The 22,052-nt window shown below is 38.1% G+C and overlaps 1 protein-coding gene across 3 annotated transcripts in view; it reads left to right on the top strand.

Moving 5' to 3' along the window:
- The first annotated feature begins 13 nt into the window (after positions 1-13).
- SHQ1 (SHQ1, H/ACA ribonucleoprotein assembly factor) overlaps positions 14-22,052 on the top strand; it is a 55,234-nt gene continuing 33,195 nt past the window's right edge. Inside the window, exons 1-9 of one of the 3 annotated variants that reach the window (XM_052778262.1) lie at positions 14-84; positions 2,372-2,554; positions 3,599-3,663; positions 4,551-4,673; positions 5,467-5,618; positions 7,193-7,305; positions 9,309-9,436; positions 20,026-20,180; positions 21,995-22,048. In XM_052778262.1, the coding sequence (XP_052634222.1) occupies positions 14-84; positions 2,372-2,554; positions 3,599-3,663; positions 4,551-4,673; positions 5,467-5,618; positions 7,193-7,305; positions 9,309-9,436; positions 20,026-20,180; positions 21,995-22,048 (1,044 nt within the window). Of the gene's footprint in view, positions 85-1,358; positions 1,455-1,479; positions 1,713-2,371; positions 2,555-3,598; positions 3,664-4,550; positions 4,674-5,466; positions 5,619-7,192; positions 7,306-9,308; positions 9,437-20,025; positions 20,181-21,994; positions 22,049-22,052 lie in introns of those variants that run through there. The other 2 variants (XM_052778263.1, XM_052778264.1) reach the window with 2 other exon arrangements.

Raw genomic sequence — 22,052 nt, 5'->3', positions numbered from 1 at the left:
GCGCTGCCTGCGCATGCGCGTCCGCCGCCTCAGCGCCACACAGGCTACGCGCGGTGCAGGGCGGGCGAGCGGGCCGGCGGCGCGGTGAGTGGTGGCGCCGGGCGGCTGCCCCGGCGGGCTACGGCCTGAGGGGAGCGGAGCGGAGCTCTCCCCGCTGGTGGCCGCGTCCCCGAAGGGCTCTCTCCCCTCAGAAGAGGCCCCGGGGGTGGGGGGGTGGTGGTTCGCGGCCCTCGGCCGTGGTGCGGGTCTGCTGGTGGGAGCCCGGCTCGTCCCGTCCCTCACCGCCTACCCCGCGGGCTTAGCGGCTTCTCCGCTTGTCCCGCGGTACGGCTGACGGGCCTCCTGCTTGTGGGGGCCCGCGGTGGGGCTGGAAAGTCGGGTTTCGAGCCAGTTTAAGGAGCAGCGGAGGGAAATGATGGCTTACTGTAGTGTCTTTGGGGGCAAGCAGAGCAAAGCGTTTGTCACTTTTGCTGCGACGGAAACAGTTCTGCGAGCTGTTTGTTTGGTTTTTTTTCTCTAGTGCACTGCGGTCTTTTTTACAGAAAAGACTGGGAAGCGTAATTATTTTGGGATACCTGATTTTTAGTGCTGCTGGGGATTGAATATTGAGGTGTTGTGGGAGGGATATCAAGGGTTCCTAGGCTGTGGGCTGTGAAATACCTGGGGTTTGTGTGGGAACCTCCACGTTAGTGTGTGAGGTCATTAATTTGCATCAGGGATGCCAAAAGTGCAGCAACGCTGAGGAGCTCAGAGCGGGAATGGCTGGGCCTGGCTTTGGGGCTGCTGTTAACTGTTACAAACCTCACATTTGGGAAGATAAAAATGTAGGCTGGGGTATCATCCTTGAAGGGTCTAAATGAGCTAGTGGATTTTTGTTCTCTTATCCCATGTTGTTAGACAGTATGTGGTGTTTAAATAGATATGAAGAAAGTCCACAGAAATGTACATCAGTTTGCAGGTGTTCGTCAAGCCAGGTATTTCCTATCTAGTTACAACTCGATAAACACATGGCAGCTTCTCAGCCTGGAAAGGGTGAGAATGTTGCCCTGGAATCAATTAATATGGTGAAATGGGAAGTTTCACTACTTTAATACCTGTCAATTGAAGTAGATTACTCCTATGAATTACCTAAATGAAAAAATGGGTCATCTGTTAATTCAGCCCTATTAATGATTAATGCTCCATGTTTGCTCACAAAGTTGTAAGAATGGGGATACGTTTAATAAAGTTAACTGTGGAAGTCAGTGAAAAGTAGGTCTTTCACAGGTAATAGTTCTGTTTTGCATTTTTTGGTAAAAATATTTTTGTCTTAAAAAGTTAATTTTGAAAAGCATGTGATCCTTTGTACAACTCCCCACCCCCCACCCCCAAACTGGATTCTAAGTTAAGTCTGAGGAATTATCTTGCATTTAGAAGCTACTGAAGGGTCAGACAAGTTGTATATCAGGTGAATGGTACTATGTAAATTCCTTCTCTCATACTAAATATATACACATGCCCATGTATATACATACATGTGGTTCTGATGGACGTTCCTCTAAACTGTCCTTAAAAGCATTTGGTGAAGGAGATCCCAGGTATCCTCTAGGTAATTTAATTAACTTACAACTACTGTATTATTTATGTTTTCTTTGACTGAATCTTTGGAAGGAATGTGAGGTTTTTGGGATGCTTCTTCAAGATTTGTGAAAACCCTGCAAATGATCAAAATAGTAAGCATGTTCACATTGGACATCCTGAGTGTGTCAACTGCTCATGTTTAAACTGTTCAGACAGCTCATGTGTCATGAACGCACTGGAAAGGAGCATCTTTGACTTACTGTGCATTAAATTTGACGTGAAGAGCAGTATGCTTAGTGTGTATGCTCAGGTAATCTGTTTGGGTTGTACTGAATCTGTTGCTTGTATTTTGGCTAATATGTGTATGAATTATAAAACACAGCTCTAATTTTTTGGAAGTATTACTGTTTTTCAATATTTTCTAATAGAGGTTTGTGATCGGTTCACTAATGAACTGTAAAGATGTAACATCTGCTATGTGTGAAATTATAAACAACAGTTATGAAAAGCTGCCAAGTTCTAGGACTGAATTTAGTGTGTTTTTTATGCAGAATATAATAGATGCTTCCCTGTGCTCCAAATGTTTGCATTCATTTACGTTCAATTGTTTCATTAAGGTGCAGAGAGGTGGTACCTTCAAATTCTTGATAACACTTTTTTTTGTTTTGTCGTCATGAGTGTTTTCTTCTTGAGCATGCGGAAGATAATTTTGTGAGAATCTGAAATGTTCTTAGAGAATTTTGAAGAGACACTATTTGCTCTCATAAATTCGAAACTACAATAATCTTTTCTTGTTTTCCTGTTTTGATAGGGCCGCAGAACCAGTGGTTGCTTTTCCTGCTGGATTCATCATGATAACTCCAGCTTTTGAACTGACCCAGGATCCAGATTTTCTTACAATAATAATCAAAGTACCTTATGCCAGAGCTTCAGAGTTTGACGTGTATTTTGAAGGGGAAGATTTTAAATTTTATGCTAAGCCGTACTTTCTCAGGCAAGTAGTGGAAGGATTTAAAAAAATTTGAACTTTATAAAATAAATAAAAGTCAGTAGAGAATGAACTTTATTTTGGTCCTTTCAGAAAATTCCTCATCTGCAGCTTTTACATTGTCAACTGTAGACAGCCCATTTCATGCAAAGAATTGTTTTTATGGATCTGGCCTCTTTGTTTCTAGGCATTAAATCACATTAAAGGGAGTTTAAAGAAATACTTTTCTAATTTTACTTTACAATAGATTTTTAATTGTAAAATGGCATGAAAATTCTCTGGATGTATGCAAGTTGTGTAGAATAAGCGTGTCTTTTCCCCATTGAGAGCCAGCTACTGCATATTTGGTGAAGAATGGATTTTCATGCACTCGTAGTAACATAGCGGGGGGAAAAGTCATGCGAGTGGAGGCAGTAGGAAGTGAGGTTCCAGGCTGTATCTTTTCTCTAGATAGCAAGTTCGCCACTACGCTATAGAAAAGGAACAAGAAGCAATCTCAGTATGTGTGTTAAGTGTAAGAGAACCTTTGCCATGTAAGAGCTGATGAGCTATTAATCTGTCTCACTTTCTGCTTCCTGAATTCTTGGACATGCTTCCCCTATATACATTAGTAGACCACAAGGGATTTTAGTGGACTGGTAGAATGCAGTGACTTAGTTATTCTGAGTAAGCAATACAAGAACTCTGGATAAGTTCTCATTTCCTGTCACTGTGGGTTAGCTTAAAGTTTTTAAATTGCAGCATCTTCCAAGTGTTGCACAAAGTGCGAAGGGTGTCATCTTTGTGGTGGCTGTGACCTCATCCAAGCTGGGAAACCAGGAGTCACACATTTTCTCAATCTCAGATGCTGATTGCTTGTGCCAATAGCTAGGAAAAAGGTTTTGAAGTACATGGGGATTTAACTGCATGACTTCCATTACTGTCAAAAGGAGTCATGTAGTCAAGTCCTTTGTGCTGCTTTTGGAATGTGCCTTACATTTTTACAGGCTGAGATGTTATGTTGCGGAATTAGTCAGGCGTTCGTTGAGGCATCTCATTTTTTGCCTGCAGATTGACACTTCCTGGAAGAATTGTAGAAGATGGCAGAGAAAAAGCATCTTATAATACAGACAAAGGTATTAGTTAATATTATTAGTATTAATGTGCCATTAAAAGTGCTACTAACTCTCTGATTATTTATACTTTGCTCCACTGGAATTGCGTAGAACTTCAGTGAAGTATACAATACTGTGAATAAATGTAAAGTTTCTCTTGTGTTACGCAGTACTAAAAAAATCTTGCTCAGGATATATAGTACATACTTAGGCCATCCTTAGGCACAGAGGACGTGTTCGAAACTGTTCTAATAATGAAAAAATTATGTACAAGTCCTCTTCAAGCCCTGGGGGGGCTAGACATGTTACTGTAGCAAGATCATTAGTCTAGTAAATCTGCAAAGAAGTCAGGTAGTGCTGAGTAGAAATGAGATAATCCTGAGACAGTCTCTTGGCTACATCTAAAGAGAGAAGACATTAACCTTTCTCCACACTTTAAGGTGGAAGGTATTTCTGGAATAAAATATGTACCTTCTGTAATTAATATATTCATTTAAAAAAACAGCAATAAACCCTATAATTTGCTGCTTGCAAAGCCTTTATTACGTGCTTGACTTAAGACAATAATCAGATTGCTGAATGTAGTTTCCTGTGATCTTCTATTGGTTGCTTGACTGGTAGAAGGATTAAAAATAAAATAAAGCTTGTATTGTGTTGGTTTGTGTTTATACACTGTGAGTCAAGAGGCCACAACTGGTTAAATATCCTCTTTCATGCTTTACCATTAAAATCTTTTATTTTTGTGAAACTTGTGAAGTAAGGTTAAAAACATGCGCAGATTGATGCATAATAAAATGCTACCTGCATGTGTCCCAGTTTCTGTGAGCCTTTTTTGTTAGAGGAAAAATGCACATTTTTGTTTGTCTGGATATTTTAATGCACTAACTATATTCTGACTTTCCTTTAAGGAACTTTTACAATTCGGTTACCTAAGGAGATTCCTGGCCAATATTTTGAGGGACTGGACATGCTGACATCTCTCTTAGCACCAAAGAAATCAAGATCAGCAAAACCTTTAGTTGAAGAGATAGGTATGACAAAAAAATCTTGCTTATACTAGTGATACATGTACATAATGAAATAGTTCTAGATCTACATAGTGATATATGTAAAAAAATATAGTATTTCTATTATTGTCTAGTCTGAGGTACGAGAAGGGTGTGAATTAATCTGAAAGTACGGGTAAGTATAGAAATAAATGTGCTGTAGGTGATATACATATCATCTTTATAGGCTCAGTTATGTTTACATTTTTCCAAAATGTGCTTAACATATGCTAATCCTCTGCAGATCTTTGTACCCCTCTAGTGGCTGTATAATACACACACATTTGAGTCTTCTGCTTACTACAAGCTAGCACAGCTGGACTTTTAGCTCAAATGGTAGAAGCTAATTAAAACCACAGGTTCCAGTGGGTGACTTAACATCACTATTTAACAGACAAGAATGTTTGACTGTCTGTGTTTAATTTTTTAATACCTTTCTTAAATTATTGATAACATCACTTTGCTCCTGTCAGGGTTCTCTTAGCATCAAATTCTGATCTTGTTGAAATCAGTGGAACAATAATTTCAGTCTTTGCGGGAGTATACTTAAAAACTTTAGTGTTCCTGGTCTTTGTTTTTGAGAGTTGGAGAATTTGGAGCAGGACCTTTGGATTACTGATGTAAGCATCTGCCCGTATGGCCCAGTGTTGTATGAGTTTTCTTAAAAGATGTAGTAAAATGAGAAAGGGTTATTGTGTTATCAGTGTTTGTCTCTCTATTAAATCATATATATTTTCTATGTAATAATTTTCTTTCTCTGACCATGCAATATATACAGCTGCCTCTGCTGAGTTGTCTGAGGAGGAGGAAGAAAAATTTGACTGGGAAATAGAGCAGACCCCTTACAAAGAAAGTGCAGAAGGCACTCTACCACTACAGTACCGTTACGGATTTGGGAATTTGCGGTCAGGGGTGTTCCAGCGGCTGCAGGTAGGTGCATTTTTGTCTTTTCCTATCATAAAAGTTCTGGGTAACTTTCTTGTTGGCGAGGCCTCCTGGCTCCTGTCATAGTCAGGAGGGGATCGTTCGGTAACTGTTCTCTATTATCCCATTCTGTGACTAAGAATATACTGCTTTTGCATGTAGTAGTACAGGCAAATCCTTGTTCCTGTAGAAGTGGGGGGTGGTCAAGACTGAGTTAATCGTGTTGCAGAGTCACCAGGCCAACCTGTTTCTGCAGTAGTTTCAGTGTTAGAGGAAAGGGCTGAATGGGGTCCTTGGCCTCTGGAAGTGGGCTGCTATCGCTAGCATGTGAAGGCACGGAGAAAAAGGCCTGTATGAAGTAGGCCATGTGCCAGGTGAACAGTTCTAGCAAGCTGCAAACAGTCTACAGGCTGTTAAGTCTGCTGTTAATGCTTTTGCTTTATAGTTGGTGTTGTCTTCTGTTCTGACTTCAAACATATTTAACATCAATGTACAGTATATTTCAGATGCCATGAATTTTATTTATTTTTAAATTAAAAAGAAATTAGTCAATTAAAATAAAGCTGGCTAATCTATAGGTCCTGTTATGGTTGTTACATTAAAATTTTTTTCATTGTGAAATTCATGGTAATTTTCTCTTTGTACTTTTTATTTTAGACTTGATTTTCTCACAAGACAATAACTTTTGAAGTGTGCACTCTTCAAGGTGTCTGCCCACCTGATATTTGTGGGACTTGCTAGGGTTATGCTGATGCACTGAAATTTGCTTTTGAGGATTAATTGGTAGGATAGGAGCTTTAAAATGCAGTTACTTTGCTCTTGTGTGTTCAGCAGTTTCTTTAATTCATGAATAGATTGAATCTAATCTAGAACCTGTAGCATGCTATGTAGTACAATATTTGTAGTATACAGAGCTTTTATTAAAATAGTAGATAACTTAATTTTTTGTGGTGTTCTTACTCTAAGCAATTTAAGTTGTAGCTGTTTAAAGCAACTCAATTATATAACTCAACTCATTATTGCATGAACTGTGGTATTTTCAGGGTTTGGAGCAGAAGGATTGCTATTTATGGAGAAAGTATTTACATTCTGTTAGAGTATATACACTAGTTTATTACCATGAAACTCGTGAAGAAGTACATTTCCCATCAGCATTAATGTACCACTACTTGATGCTTAAAAGGGCACTGCAATTGCCCATTAATTAATGTATGGCCACTTCAGAGTGCGAGGGTAATCTCAAAAGTTGCAGGAACAGTATCTGTGGGTTTTATCTTGTCTTTGTTGTGGTTGTGTGCTTTTGTTAAACATTGCAAATTCTATCATAATGCAAAATAACCTGCCTGCCTTATGATAAAACGGCCTGAATAGACTTCATAGTATCATGAATTCTAAGGAGCTTCAAGTAATTGAATTTCCTTGGAATTTTGATGTTGTATTTGCACAATAGAGCCTGAATTTGGAAGATTGGAAAGGGAGGTTGAAGAGCAACTAGGGATTTCAGAGCAATGCTGATAAGCATCCTTCCTCTTGTATATCATACCTGTGACTTGGTCATACAATTTTTGTTCCATTTGCAGGATGAACTCAGTGATGTTATTGACATTAAGGATCCAGACCAAACTCCTGTAGATGAACGTAGGAGGAAACGCCTGGCAGCTGAGGCTGCCAAGTTTGAGCCTGATCATTACCTGTGAGTATTGATTTACTTCACCTGGTCAAGTAAAACTACCTCAGTTGAAATATAGTCACTTTTTCTTTTCTTAAATTACTGGGTTTGAGATCGCTTTTGGAAATAATAACTTTACTTTTTATTTGTCTGTTTCTTTGTCTCATCACAGCAGGCCTTAGATGGTATTCTTAAGTGTGACACTGACACAAGACCTTGCTTATCTGTTTTGGGGTTACTCTACTGTTTAATTACTGCTTAAGTCTGTATTCAAGCAGGGGCTGCTGTGAACTGTTGCAGAAGGTTTCATGGTTCACCTCTTCAGTGGCTGAATAGCCAGTCCCTGCCAGCAGTTTGGGTTGTCGGTGTCAGAACTTTGTTTTCCCCCTCTGAAACAAGGCGGGAAACTGAACCATTCTGGTCTATGAGGAAGTAAATTTGAGTTTTGAAGTTATGAAGATTTTGTCTAGGCCACTTAGTTTTTTGCCTTTTTCACATGAAACCTTTTTTACAGCAGAATGAGGAAAAGTTCCAAACCAAGACTTTGTATTTCTTTGTGCTTCATCCTGTGTAATGAAGGTGGAAGTGATTCTTCGTGCCTTTCACGTTGGAGCATTTCAGGTCAGGTTAGGTTCAGAAACTTCCAGATAAGTAAACTAAGTTGAAGCCATGAGATCTATTGATACAGTGATTCCTGCAAGCTTGATTTGGTGGGAGAAGAGTGTAGTCCCCAGTAGGGAGAATTAGTACTTGCGGTGTATTTTGCTGGGGAGAGGTAGACTTAACCCATTTTGAGTTGTTTCAGAAGGTATCTTTACAAACTTTGAATTTTTCCCCCATCAGGTGTTTCAGAGGCAGCCGCATGTCTTTCCGTAGCATATAGAAATTAGAAAAGCTTGCTTGAAACATCACTTGGAAGTACATTTCACTAGAACTGAAGTAGTGTGTAGCCTATAATGTGATGCAAAGTACAGTAATTGTAAGTTTCCATCTTAGACCCTGTGTTCTAGCCTGGTAGATGAGCTACAACCATGTAGTTTAATGGCTGTGTTTTGGATGCTTCAGAACAGATGATACCAACCTTTCTTCAAGAAAAATTGTTTTTCTGTGTACCCTGATGAGAAGGACAGCTCTGGGAGCAAACAGAAGTGTTCTGTTGCCTATGAGGAAAACGTACACTGGCTGATAGCTTTAAGTTACTTTATAAAGACACTGAAGGAAGGCATCAAGAAATCTATTGGTGTGAGAGCTTACGTTCTGTGCACAGTAGACTGGACAGGTTTTGTATGATGATTAAGAAGGTATTAAGAAATTTCCTGCATTATTTTCAGTTCTCAGTATTTATACTATTGTTTGGCTTGAGGAAAAAGCTAAAATGGTAAGAGGAGGCTTAGAACTTGAATCCTTCAGTATAAATCCTCCCAGAATTACTATATTGAGATTTTTACCGTAGTGGCTTTGTGCTGAGATGGAGGTAATCTCTCTTCCAGAATTCATGTACAACTCTTCTTTTTCCACCTTGCTACAGCATGCCTTTGTTTACCTAAAAGTCAGTCCCTAGCCCTACTTTATCTTTGCCCTTCAGCTGCATACCTTTCCTCTCCAAAGTATACGCAATTTTAAAGTGGGAGAGCTTCCCAGTAAAATCACATTTGCTGCCAGTGACGTTCTCTGAGAAGTCTTTTCTTTGGCATGTTTTCCTTTAGATTGATCCAGAAGAAATCAGGTTTGTTTACTTCATGTCATGCTGCAAGCTCATCAATTTCCTATGTTTCTGGGTGACTCAAGAAAGGTGGGGCTGGTAAGGAAGGGGTACTGTAAGATAAGAGAATATTGTTTATGCTTTTAATAATGATTATTTTCTGGTTTTCAGTCAAAGTACAGCTACTGATCAGGTTTGTTGTATTTCTAAGGTATGGAAAATAGCCTGGAGCCAAGTCAGGTGTATTCTATGCATGCATTAAAATATACCCACATACACTATAAACTGAAATAAATAGCATATGACTCTGGTTTTTTTTTTCTAGAGCTGATTTTTTTGAAGATGAAGCTATTCAGCATGTCTTAAAGTACAAACCATGGTGGGTTGATGCTCGTAAAAAAATGATAGCCTTACAAGGAGAAAGTCATCAGGAACATGACACTCATACATTTGGTGAGAACATACATATATACACACACCTGTTGTTTGAATGATAATTGCTGTGATGCTATGTTATGTTCTAGGTTATTGTTCTTGAAGGAAGAAATATGGTTTTACCCTACAATTTTCAGTCTTAACTGTGCTTCTTAGAGGAGCAGTCTGTTACTTCTGCTGTCCTTGAAGAAAATTTTTTTTTTTTCTGATGGACAGTTACATACTGAAATCTTTGAGACAGTTGTGTGTGGAGCACACATATTATAAAGTGGTCATTTCATCTTAAGCATTTACGTGTTAGTTATTTAGTGTAGTGCGTGATCTTTTTTTTGTCTGCATAACAAATTTTGGAGTTAACTGTTCGTGAAGGCCATTCTAGAATTTCGGGTATCTATGAAGAAAAAGTTCCCTTTTAAGGATATGCTGTAATCTTCCAAGATTTCAGAGAAGCTGCCGGTGTCAGTAAGTCATGGCATCTGAGATCAAATCAAACCTATCCTTGTGTAGTGATAGTAATAGCTAGAAAATGGGTCCTTTGTTGCTGGTCCTTATCTCCTCCGTTTTTCAGATTTTTCAAGTAACTGTACTCCCTTTCTTAGTTGTATTTTCAATGGAAAAATTACTCAGAACTGGTTTTTGTATCCACTTCCAAATAAGGTGCAGATACTTCACAGCAAGTTTTCCAAGAATCAACTGTGGAAGATTGTACTAATATCTCTGTTTGATGAACACGTCTTCTGTAGGATGTTTTATTTTATTTACACAGTGTGACAGAAGTTCATGGCATTTATTACTCTACTGCTATTTTTATGGGTCTCAGAGACTTTTTTCCAAATGAAAAATCTTTGTGTGCTTTTAGAAACTAAAAGGAATGGTTTCAGGTTTAGTAGATGACCTTCTAGCAGCACTGTTAACAGATAACTGAGATTACCTTTCTGTACACAGTGATTGCAGAGAGCATTACAAGTTACTATTATGCATATTCTTTTATTGTCCTTTGTTCATTTCCTATGTAGTATGAAAATCCGATATTACTCCAGTAGATAATGATAATCCCTTCACCAGAGGTTCTTAACAAATATTAGTGCACTAATAATACCTGCACTTTCACATTTTCTATGGCAGAACAATGGAATTTGGGTAAATGTTATGTATTTTACTGTGAATGTAATCTGATCTTCATTACTAGTCTCTTTTCAGCCTCTGAAGCCAGAAATTGTTAATTATATCCCTCGTAAGCATTTGATTTAAAAAGCATTGGACAAAGGTACAAGAGGCTTGAAAATAGAATGATGAGGGGTTCTTTTGTTTGTTTTTATCCATTCACTCTGTAGTAAATGAAACACTGCTAATGTTTGCCTGTGTTAAGGAGTATAACAAAAATGAAGAGCTGCTGGATGATTTTTATTGATAATGTTTTTACTGCAAATTGAGATTCTGAAGAAAAACACATACGTATGCCGCTGCATTTTGGGGGCAACAACAAAAGCTTGAAAGCCTGGCAATCCTGCTAATGCAAGTTACACAGAAAATGGGACTGCATAAAGGATCATCTTTTCTCTAAATCATTTGTTATAACAGGCATATATTTAATAAGGATGATAAAAAAAAAAAATAGTCCAGCCTTTGTATGGCTGAATGAAGAGCATGTAGTTTTGTGGATCTTGGGGAAATTTAAGTAACATAAGAGGCTATCTGGTATTTGGGTTATGTTAATGACAACCACCCACCTTTTCCCTTAGCAAGACCTCAGTTTTGACAACATGGTTACAGCTGTTTGAATGGCAACAGTGGCTGGGGATGGCAAGTGGCTAATGTGGATCTGAAACCATTGGAGGTTCCTAAACCTGAGTGAACTGTGGTGAAAGAAACCACCATGAGAGGGAGTACAGGTTCCACTTGAAGGTCTCTTATGAATGGAAATACAAAAGGGCAGAAAGTGGGTCCAGGCTTTTGGACCCAGAATCTGATCCTCAATAGGATGAGTTCCCTATGGTTTTATATTGCTTTTATGCTTTATCCAATCAAAGGGATGGTCTGGCTAATCTGAGTTACAGATTCAGGAATTCTCACAAGCTGAATGCAATTTGACTGCATGTCTGCTTTAATATGTATTCCAGTATGCATGCTTAGTGAAGTGGAAGTGACATAGAAAAGGCACATAAAAGAAACAAGGACTGTGCTAAGTGAAGGACCTTCTTTGCTACTCGAGAAATTTTATGTTATTTCCACTAGAACTGGGGAGAATTCTGGCTGCATTAAGCGAAGGTGTGCTATACAGCTGGAAGGACAAGGAGGCTGTCATTGGTATTAGGGTATGCTTGTAGTAAGAAGCCTTTGAAGACTAGTGCTTAGCTACAAAAAGCCAAAGGGTACTCAAGCACAGAAGCTCTAGGGGCACGAACGTTATACGTATTGCAGTATGTTTCAGGGTGTTTTATGAAGTGATGTGTGGTGATTCTTTGAGCTTGTGTATGTGTGTATCCCCCTGCAGGTAGGTGTGAGGTCAAACCTTTTTTATTATAAAAATCAGATAAATATGTCCCCTGTTTACTTTTGAACCTGTTTAAGGGCATAAAGGAGGAGGGATTGAAACCTTCATGCGGTTTCTTTTTATTGCTTATGGAAAAGAGGCATAAAATGAAGAGTACACAGATTTCTTACTCTTCCTGAGTTCCAAATTCATGTCTTGTGTTAAGGAAAGCATCTACAATAAGGTAATTTCCATCATCTTCTATGATGAGGACTTCCAAGCATACAGCTTGTAAAGAGACCTCAAATACTGGGATGTTTAAAACGTGTACAACTCATGGTAGGTGTACTGCCATGGCCAGCTTGCAAAAACATTTGTCTGTCCTGTGTGAATGAAGGTTGTGTTCTTGATAAAACGTGCTGTCCAAAGCTGTTACACAAGAAGATGGAAACGGAGAGATACGACGGAAATCGTGTGCTGTCAGATGTGCAGCATCTCGTACTGGGGAAGTCTGCTACCCTCAAACATGAAATGGTGTATCTGTTTAGAGGGTTGTTTATTGAGGGTAAACTGACTGGTAAGACAAGAAGGTAGGAATGCTAATGTTAAAACTGATGGTGGATTACAGTACAGGCCACCACAATATTGGGGTACTGGCACTAGAATTTGACACCTGGTACCTTTAGAGTCCCTGTATTTTGTGCTCTGTTACTGCTGCCATTAGGACAGTTCGCGCCTACACAGTGTCTGTGGAATCAGGAATGTCATTGGGAACTGACTCGTCAAGTTACTACATGGAAAAGTGAGTTTAGTGTGGGAAAGGGACATAAAAATTAGCAGGTTTTTTAAAAGTGTATTTTCTTATTCAGAAACACTGAACCAAGAGAACTATTTTTTTGTTTCTTCCTTTTGCTGATTTGTATTGATGTCCTTTTGGTTTTTATCTTCTTTGGTTTCTTGGAACCAAAAACTTGATTACTTTTGTCTTTATAATGTCTTCGGCTACAAAGAGTAATTAGAAATACAGATAGCTGTTTTGGTTTTGGGGTTGTGGGGATTGTTTTATTTTTTGTATGGCATTACAATTAACTGAAGATTTTGTTTTGTTGATTACTGCTCTTACTTTCATCCCCGATTATTCTCTCTTTTGTTTTTACATCATCAGGGTTTTTTTAATGTTTCATTACCAGATTTTTTTCTTTTTGGATCAGCTCTTCTCATTAGGATGCAAAGTCTTCAGCTCTCCTCTGTCCTTACCTTGAATCTATTTTTATTTAACCTTTTTACTTTTCCTCCAGCTTCTGTGTATGGTGTGCGTGTTCTTTCTTTTTTTCATTTCTTCTTTTATTGTCCTAAGTGTCTCTTCTTTCTTTTGTCCTTTTTTACATTTTACTGTGTATTGTCTCTTCTTGCCCTTTGTGGTTTTTTTGTTTGTTTATTTTCCCCCTAGGCTTGTTAGCCACCAGGCAGCTAAGATTACTGCCTTTGAAGTATGGCTGAGGAACCGGAAGATACACTAGAGAGCAGGTTTCACCATCATGTTTCTAGCAAAATACCATTTTTGGAGTGGACATTTTCTAAAGCTGAAGGCCCAGATTTTGTTCACACTTACAATGTCTAATGCAAGTCAAGTAGTACTCCATAAAGCCTAACTAATTGCACAGCCTTTCCCACAAGGGAATAAAACTTTTAGAAAGCTTGCTTTCTGCTGCTGTTGCTGAAGTTTTCATTAGAGTCTTGCTTCTACAGATTCCAGATGAAAGGTTTTTTGTATTTTCTAACAGTCACATTCAACTTAGTTAAAAGTTCATTTTTATTCTACTTCAAATTGCACAACTGTAAAAACTCCTTTTTAGGCAACACAATAATCTTCAAAGGCTCAGGCTGACATATGTATTTCATATAACATTTATATGCTCCAGGGATAGTTTATTTTGTTTACGGTAACCTATCATGCTTACCAGTGACCATTCTCTCTTTCTGATCTCTTTATAGAATGAAAAGCAGTTTCTTTTTAAAGATCCACCTTTCAGTAGGGCTCTGCTTAATTATATACCATTACTGGTAGATTCATAAGTTTAAGATTAGTTGCTTACTTTTCTTCTTTATCAGATTTCTGCAATTTTTCTGCCTACCTGTCTGCCTACTCAGTCTTCTGGGCCTTTGCAGCATGTGTACCTTCCTGGCACTCTTCTGCTGCAGAGCAAATATTTTTCACGTGAGGAAAAGTTGCTGTTTATTCATGCAAAATCCTTAACATATAAATGATAGGTCTCTATTGTAAAGTATCTCAGATTTTAAAAGGCAAGAACAGTAAGACATGGAAGAAAGAATGATGTATGGTTTTGGTATGGTTTATAGGAACTGTACATTTGTTAAAGAATAATGACAAAAATTAGTATAAAGGAAATTGTGATATCCAGGAAAGACTGTCCAAGTCCAATGACTTTATGGAGAATGTCTGGAGGAAGAAGGTCAGAGTGGTATGGAGGAAATGTGCTGTAAATGTTGATTTGAGAATTAGAGAAGGGTGGAAGCTTGACATGGAAGAAAAGATACTTGTGAAGGAGCTAAAATTTGAGTGGAAGAATTGTAAAGAAAAGGGAGGGATGAACAAACCAGACTTGACTGATCATAGTTTAGAGTGAATATAGGTGTGCAGAGGAAGGCAGCTTTGTGTTTTTAGGACTTGTAGGTCACTGCCTGAAGAACTGAGGCTCGTCTGATCACAGTGTCCTTGACAGAGCTTTAGGGGGTCTCAAAGATGGCCACTTCCTACAAGTTCTGCAGAAATGGACCCTGTACAGGGGAAAGAGTGCTTTTATTGACTTCTCAGTGCCATCTTTTTAGATGTTGTAGAGTCCATACAGGAAAGAGATGTTATCAGCATGTCAGCACTGTGGAGGTTTCAGTAACCTTTCATACCTTATCAGATAGCAACAACTTCAAGCACAAGAGACAAATCAATAGAAAATCAGCTTTATTAGTTCCATTATTTGTTTAAGTTTACAGTATTATTACCAAGTATTTTTAAGGCAGTATCTAGCACTGGGGAAGGTGCTGATTCTGAGCAAAGCCTTTGGGCATCTTTCTAGTCAGAGTAGTGCTACCTTTCCTCTTTCAATGTCTTAGGAAGAGCTTGAAAAGAAGAGACTTGTTTACTACTGATTAAAATCAATAGCTAACTTTATTGCTGACTAATCTGCTCTCTGCTGACTAATCTGCTCCTTTATCCGGTGTTGCTCATTCCTTAATTTACAGGGATAGAGGTACACATTTAAAAACCTTAATATTGTAACATAATATTTTAGTTAACATTAAAAAAGGTGGGGGGGGAGAATCAGTTCTGCTCGGTTATTGTCCTTCAAGATAGCTGTGGAATTCAAGACTTGGCTTGACAGGACCATAAGTCAAGGTTCTGCTTTCACCAGAAGCATAGACCAGCTGTATCAGAGGTATTTCCTGACCTATACTTTTCTGTAATTTTCTGAGTCTGACCACTGAGTCAGCTATCTGTCTAGATAGCACATTTTATCTAAGTACCTCTAACACATTTGGAACTGTGGCATAGTAGTTTTGAGATACAGATCTTACACTGGCTTGAGTTAAGTGGTGTGATTGGCAGTATAAAATATCAGTAAGACCGTAACAAAACACCCTCTAGCTGTCAGACCTCATCCTCCCCTTTAGAGATTAAACTGTACCTCATTGACAGTTGGGACTGAAGGACAATTTGAAACATGTTTATTTTAACACGAGGAATGGCTAGTTTAAAGTAAGTAAAGGAGATGATTAAAAAGTAAGGGTAATCTCTGTGGTATCATCTAACAGTAACTTTGTTTTGATTCCTTTAGACCTGCATATATTAATACACACAGTTATACTGTGGCTAGAAGCAGCGTGATTTTGGCACTGACAAATGTACAAAACATTTTAAAATCAAACTTAAGGAAAACTTGCAAATTTAGTACTTGATAAGTAGCAGCAGATGCTGCTTTGCATTAGATTAATATTGTTGTACACATTGTTAGATAAAACATTGGTAATGCAAGTGTACAGGCTTAATATAGCAGAAAATGTAATTACAGTTTTACTACTTCTGTTTAATCTTATACTTTGTACTTGTATTTTTGATTTGGGAGAAAAAAGTAGGTGGTGGTTTTGATGTGTTAATAATGACTTTCAGGCCTGGATAATTTATTTTTCAAAAACTTTAAGAAATGGAGAGATATTTATTTGTAAAATGGAAATATTTTCTCCAGAGAGATAAATTTTATTTAGAACACCTGGCACTTTGCAGCGAGTTAATGAACATCTTGTTACATTTACCTTTGGGAATTGTCTAGTCTATGTCTTGTTTGCTGTCTCCAGTAGACTTGCAATTTCTGTGTTTATGGTCCAGTTGTATATGTTATGAAGCTTTAGAGAGTTTGCATTTTAGAGGAAGAAAACTTGATCTCATATGTTTCATGAACTTCACTAGGAGTTTCTTTGCTTTCTACTTAGAAGGGAAGTGTGGTTCACATTTACGTATTCCTCTAGAATGTGGATTGTAGGGAATCCAACATACTTGTTAGTAAAACTTTAAAAGGTAATTTTTTTTTGCTCTTAGTGTTGGACTGTTTCTTATCTCTGATGATAAGAGAGCTTAATTTTGATCAGCTGTGAGACAAAAACAAACTTCAGGTTGCAGTTGCAGATTAAGAAGAGTGGATTCTCGGTAGTGGCTCCAGTACTGAATATAATGAGTTTCTGAAGGGGAGCAGTTGCATTCCTGATACGTGTGCATCTTGACTGCTAACTGTAGCAAGCACATTGAGGGGGCCTAGAAATGTGAGAGTGCTGGCATAACTGTTTAACAGGTGTTTTCTCTGTGATTGATTCTTGTGTGCTCTGAAGGAATTATTTAGCTTCTTTGTAACAGATTTCTTTATTACTGTAGTAATGAGAAGTGATTTTAAGCTTTATGAATCTGATCTGCTGTAGTAGTCTTTGCTAACAGGCTTTTGGCTGTTTGCTTTTCACAATTTCTTTTCCATCTTTAGCTTCAGTTTCACCTCTCCTCTTTTGTGCTTCTGTTCAGGGTGAGAGTGCCACTTGCATATTATTTTATAATAAATTGTGTTGTACTCAACGAGAGGGTTTTCTAGTGAAAGCTAGCTGAAACTGGAAATGCTTTTTTTTCTTTCCAGTTGGCCCTTCTTCTAACTGTAAACACCCTGTTGTGATACCTCATTAAACCCACCCTACTGTAGCAACTTACAAAGTGGTTTTATGTTATGTTTTTCAGAAACTAATTTTTTTTCAAATATGCTACAACATTGCACATATGGTTTTATGGATAATTTTAATACAAGTGATAGAGGTCACTCACTGAAGAATCAATGCGATTTAAGAACTTATAAAGAAATTTGTTGATAGAATATAGATACATCATCTATATTTGTGATTTAAGGGGTAATACTGAACTGCATTGCGTTAACAGAAAAACAGTGTTAGAATTGCCACAGTCTTTCTGAATTGTCACTTTTTACTAGATCATAGCAAGTGGAAGAGATTGGCTTTCTCAAGATGATATAAAAGCTGGAATTTCTTTTTGTGGGAGCTTGTAAATAAACGGAGACTGGCTTGACTCCAGAGAAATGTTTAGCTCATCAAGAAGTTTCCACAGGAATTTAAATCAAGTATTTCATGGTTATGAAGCTGATAGAAACATTTTAAAAGTTCATAAAGAAGAAACATTCAAAAATGTTTTTCCTAATTCGTAATTTTATGTCTTGAGATGAGGTGTGTGCATATGTATGTGCCTTTGGCATCACAAATACTTGTTTCAAAACATGTCATAAAATTAGAAAGCTTGTAGAAAGCTCCTAGGATAAAGACGACCACATGTCTTATAGGCTGATTGTATCCCTGAGAATGTGGATTGTGTAAAATGATGATGAGCAATGTTTGAGGAAAAACATCTATAAGCACACTTGCAATCATCATCCTTAGGATGAGAGGAATGGGCAAGGCGTGTAAAAAGGAACTTGGTTTACTAGAAGTTGTAACCTTTTCTTTCTGTAACCCACGCTGTAACACACAGACAGACCCCCACCCACACCATCCCCCCGGGGATTTAGCTGCCTGTGGCCCAAGGGTCCAGGGGTCTGGATTACGGGTTATGCCCAGCTGCATGACCTTGGCTCACGCTGCTGAGAAACAGCTGTGAGAAAGTCTGCAGAAAAATAATAAAATTACAGGTAGGATTGTTGAGACAGGATCATTAGTAGCTCAAGGATTCCAGAGGAAGATACCAACATGGAAGATATAAAATCCTAAACTGGAAAAACAGGGAACCTAGCTGGGGCAGGAATTGTTGGGCTACCAGGTCAAGTTGTTAGTGCTGATGAAGCTGGCGGAAGATGGCGGCTCAGCAATATTCAAGGTTCTGTCTCAGGGAGCCACAAAGGCTCTTCTCCCAGCTCTCTGCCTGGCTAGCAAGGACTTTTCAGGTGCTTTATCAGGAGTGATGAACATATTAATGCTTGGCCAGTATCACATCCTCATCTTAAGTGTGTTAACCATTAATTGTTTTACATTTTTAAGTTTCTACATCTTGCCTACAGCTTTGTTCTGCCCACAGCTAAGTATGCCAGAACATAGTGACTCAAAAAAGGGGTGGTAGAAGAATAATTGAACAGAAATTTCGATATTAATTGTAAGGGTTTGGTTTTGTCCCCCTCAAGAATAAATAATTAAAATTCAATGAGTTAAGGGGTGCATCATGTATCTACCCCTAGCACTTAAGGTTTATTTTGAAGGTGTAACAAGAGTGCTGCATTAGGCTTGTCCTCAGAGAAATCTCCTTCAACGACGAGTGGTATTTTAAACTCAGGCTGGTTCCAGTGTTACTGGTGCTTGAACAAATCATGGAGTGGGACTTCGTCAATGCAGCAAAGCATCAGCCGTCAAGCTAGTAACACTTCTTTCTCTTGTCAAGTCACCTTGTGCCTGTAACTGTCTTCTGTGGTGTGACCGAAATATGCTCACTACATCTATCCTTTTTAGTAAATCAGAGCCTGTTGATGGAATGCCTGCACTCCATGCAGCCTGGATGAAAATCTCTTAGCTCTGGCTTCTGGCTGTTTTAATGGTACTAAATGGCTTCTTGATTTACTTTGAGTTTGTACAGGGCTGGCTTCTAGTCAGTTATCTACTTAATCTCTACTGTTATTCCAAGGCAATTCTGCTATCCTTTCTGAAGTGTTTTAAGTATTCTTCAGAAGGGTTACCATTCAATATTCAGTCTTGGCTATCCACGTCTATACCACTGTTTCCTAGAGAAATACTTTGATGCATTGTCACAGCATGCCTGCAGCGTTGTTGTTGTCATCTTCCTTATGCATCCCAAAGACAAAGTACTGGGTGAGAAGATTCTTTGGGTTGGCTCAGTATAGCCATTCTTAACTAATGAGGTACACTAAAGATAAGCAAAATATGATGGTCACTGATGGTGGACGCTGTAGCTCTTTGGAAGGAGATGCAGCTTTCGTACCAAATTTGGTGGGAATAGGATTTTGATCTTTCTTTGATCTTCCCCAGACACTGGAAGGATGTTATCAGGCAGCATAAATGAAGCTCCTAAATCATGCCTAGGTCATGAGTTGAAATTGATGAGGCTTGGAAATGCAGAATTGCACCTTTCTCCCCCCCCCCCCATTTCTTTAGTTCTTACCCTTTTCTACAGTAAGAAAATACTTGGTTTTGTTATCCTGTTTTCTTATTTTTATCCCATACAATGTGGACTTAAGAAACTTCAGTTTACTCAGATCCTGATTGTGTGCTTATCTCTGTATAAGATACCCAGGCATCCACAGAAATCCTTGGCACTTTCAGAGGGGTTCAAAATTGCCAGTGTGTACGTGCAGTACATTGCAGGGCTAGAACTTGACTTTGAAAGGAATGTATCAGAGTTTAGTAAAAGTTAAAAATGCAAGTAAGAATGATTTAGGCTTTTTCTTGAGTGATGAGTGACTTGTGATTAGTTATACACTTCTTTTTAAAGAGACTGTTGAAGTAGTATTACCACCTATTAAAATGAATGTGCCACCTTTAAATTCATAATCAATTATCCTTTTACTTTTTATAGTTGTCTTCTCTGAGGAGGAGAGAGAGCAGCTGAGAAAGTTCACAAATAAATCTTATCTTCTGGATAAAAGAAGCCGTCATCATGTATATCTTGGTTTAATTGATATCCTTCTGGCATATTGCTATGAAATCTGTGTCAATGAAGGAGACAAGAATGTAAGTTAAAAAAATAAAACCCCAAAACTTTATGTTTTAGGAACCTAGTGTCCCTGTACTGTCATTTAGGAAACTTACCTTTTGAAGTGAACTTGCTTCCAAGCATTAAAAATATATAATTAAGTTAAAATGAAAGACTTCATGTCTCTAGATTGAGCTGTTGGGATGCATGTGGGGATTAATATGATTTCTAGATACTTCTGTTCTTCTGGAGCAGCATTTTAGCTGTAGGAGAGAAGTGGAGTTGCAGGAGACTCCAGACAATTCTGTTTGTTTCTGATTTGTTTTGCATTGTGATGTGTCTTGATTTATGTAAATGCAGATTTCACAAAATAATTGTTCTTTTATATTGATGGTTCTTCCTTCTGTTTTTTGGACAGTTCCATAATAGGTGTGTTTGTAATAACACCACTACTGATTTGGTTTCTGAAAAAGCATGGGAAATCATTACATATGTAGGACTGAAAATACATGTTTAGTATTTTCTATAGGCTACCATTATATGCCTTTAACTAAACTGATTTTTTTTAGGTTTTTTTGTGGGTTTGGTTTTGTTTGTTTTTTTTTTTTAAAGCTTAAACACTGAGTGTAGAAGGTGTTTCCTGAGGTATTCTGCAAACTAGAGTGAGGCATTTAAAACTTTTAAAATTGACACACATTTAAAAAAATCCTAATACAGAGTTTTCTTTTTCTAGTATTCAAACACTGGAGAGAAGTAGGAAGGCATGTTTCCATTTTCAGGATTCTGGTGTTTGCCCATCTCTTACATAAGCAGCAGCCAGCTTTATTTTGTGTTCTGTATCCTAGGCTTTTTACAGGATATAAAGAATTGAGAAAATAGCAAAAGTTTAGAATGGATTTCATGCTGTTCTGTGGATAGCTTGCCTTTTTGAAACAGACTTGCTTCCCAGATACAACTTTTTGCCTAGCATCTCCTCTGCTGATACTAACCAATGAGATATTTTCTCAATGCTTTTAATTGAAATATTGGAGCATGTAATCAAAACCATTCTGTCTTAATCAGACTGAATTGCAGGGCATGGATTTTAGAATGGCAGGCAGAAATGTCCAGACCTGCTTATTCAACAGAATAATCTAGGTTGGTTGTTGTATTGCGTGTTAGTGTTGCATAAAATTGCAAACATGAGAGGAACACAATTGTACAATTCTTTATTGATCTTTGCAATAACTGTGTGGTATATGTGGAGAAAACACTGGGGTGTGTTTTTTCTTTTTTTTTTTTTTTTTTTTAATAGGAAAACCAAGACATTCAGGCCACACAGATCTTTACTGGAGCCAGGATTATAGATCAAGGCTTCCTGGCTTTTTGCCCTCATCATCCCACTAGACCACATTACCACACAAATACTATGAATCTGTCACATTTTAAAAATCATGACGTTTTACATGTACTGCTGGCTTTAGGACCCTCTCTAAAAGCCAAAAGTCTTGAGCTGTTTTCACAAAACAAGGCATTTTAGCTTGAGCTTTGTTGATTCACGTTCCTGTTGCTTGGTGAAAAGGGCCAGAATTCCACCAAAATACCATTTTTCTGTGATTGCTGTTGTATTTTAAAGGCTTTGTGCATGGGCTAGATATTCCCAATACAGAAACCAATTCAGTTATTTAACATCTGCATTGCAATATAATTTTTAACACTGTCCTGTGGCCATTTCAATGCCCATAATATAATTACTGCTTCATATTCACAAAGGTTCTTAAATTGCTGCCAGAATGTTATCTTAAATAGTTTGCCAGCAGTCTTGAATGTTGAATTAGATAATACTTGTTTTACAGTCTCCTCTTAAAATCAGGTTGAATCGTCTTGGAACATCAGGAAATTGAGTGCAACATTGTGCTGGCTGGAGGTAA

Source organism: Harpia harpyja, chromosome Z (assembly GCF_026419915.1).
Source record: "Harpia harpyja isolate bHarHar1 chromosome Z, bHarHar1 primary haplotype, whole genome shotgun sequence".
Lineage (NCBI taxonomy): Eukaryota > Metazoa > Chordata > Aves > Accipitriformes > Accipitridae > Harpia > Harpia harpyja.
Note: the sequence above shows the minus strand (reverse complement) of the source record. Positions and strands in the feature narration are given on the sequence as shown.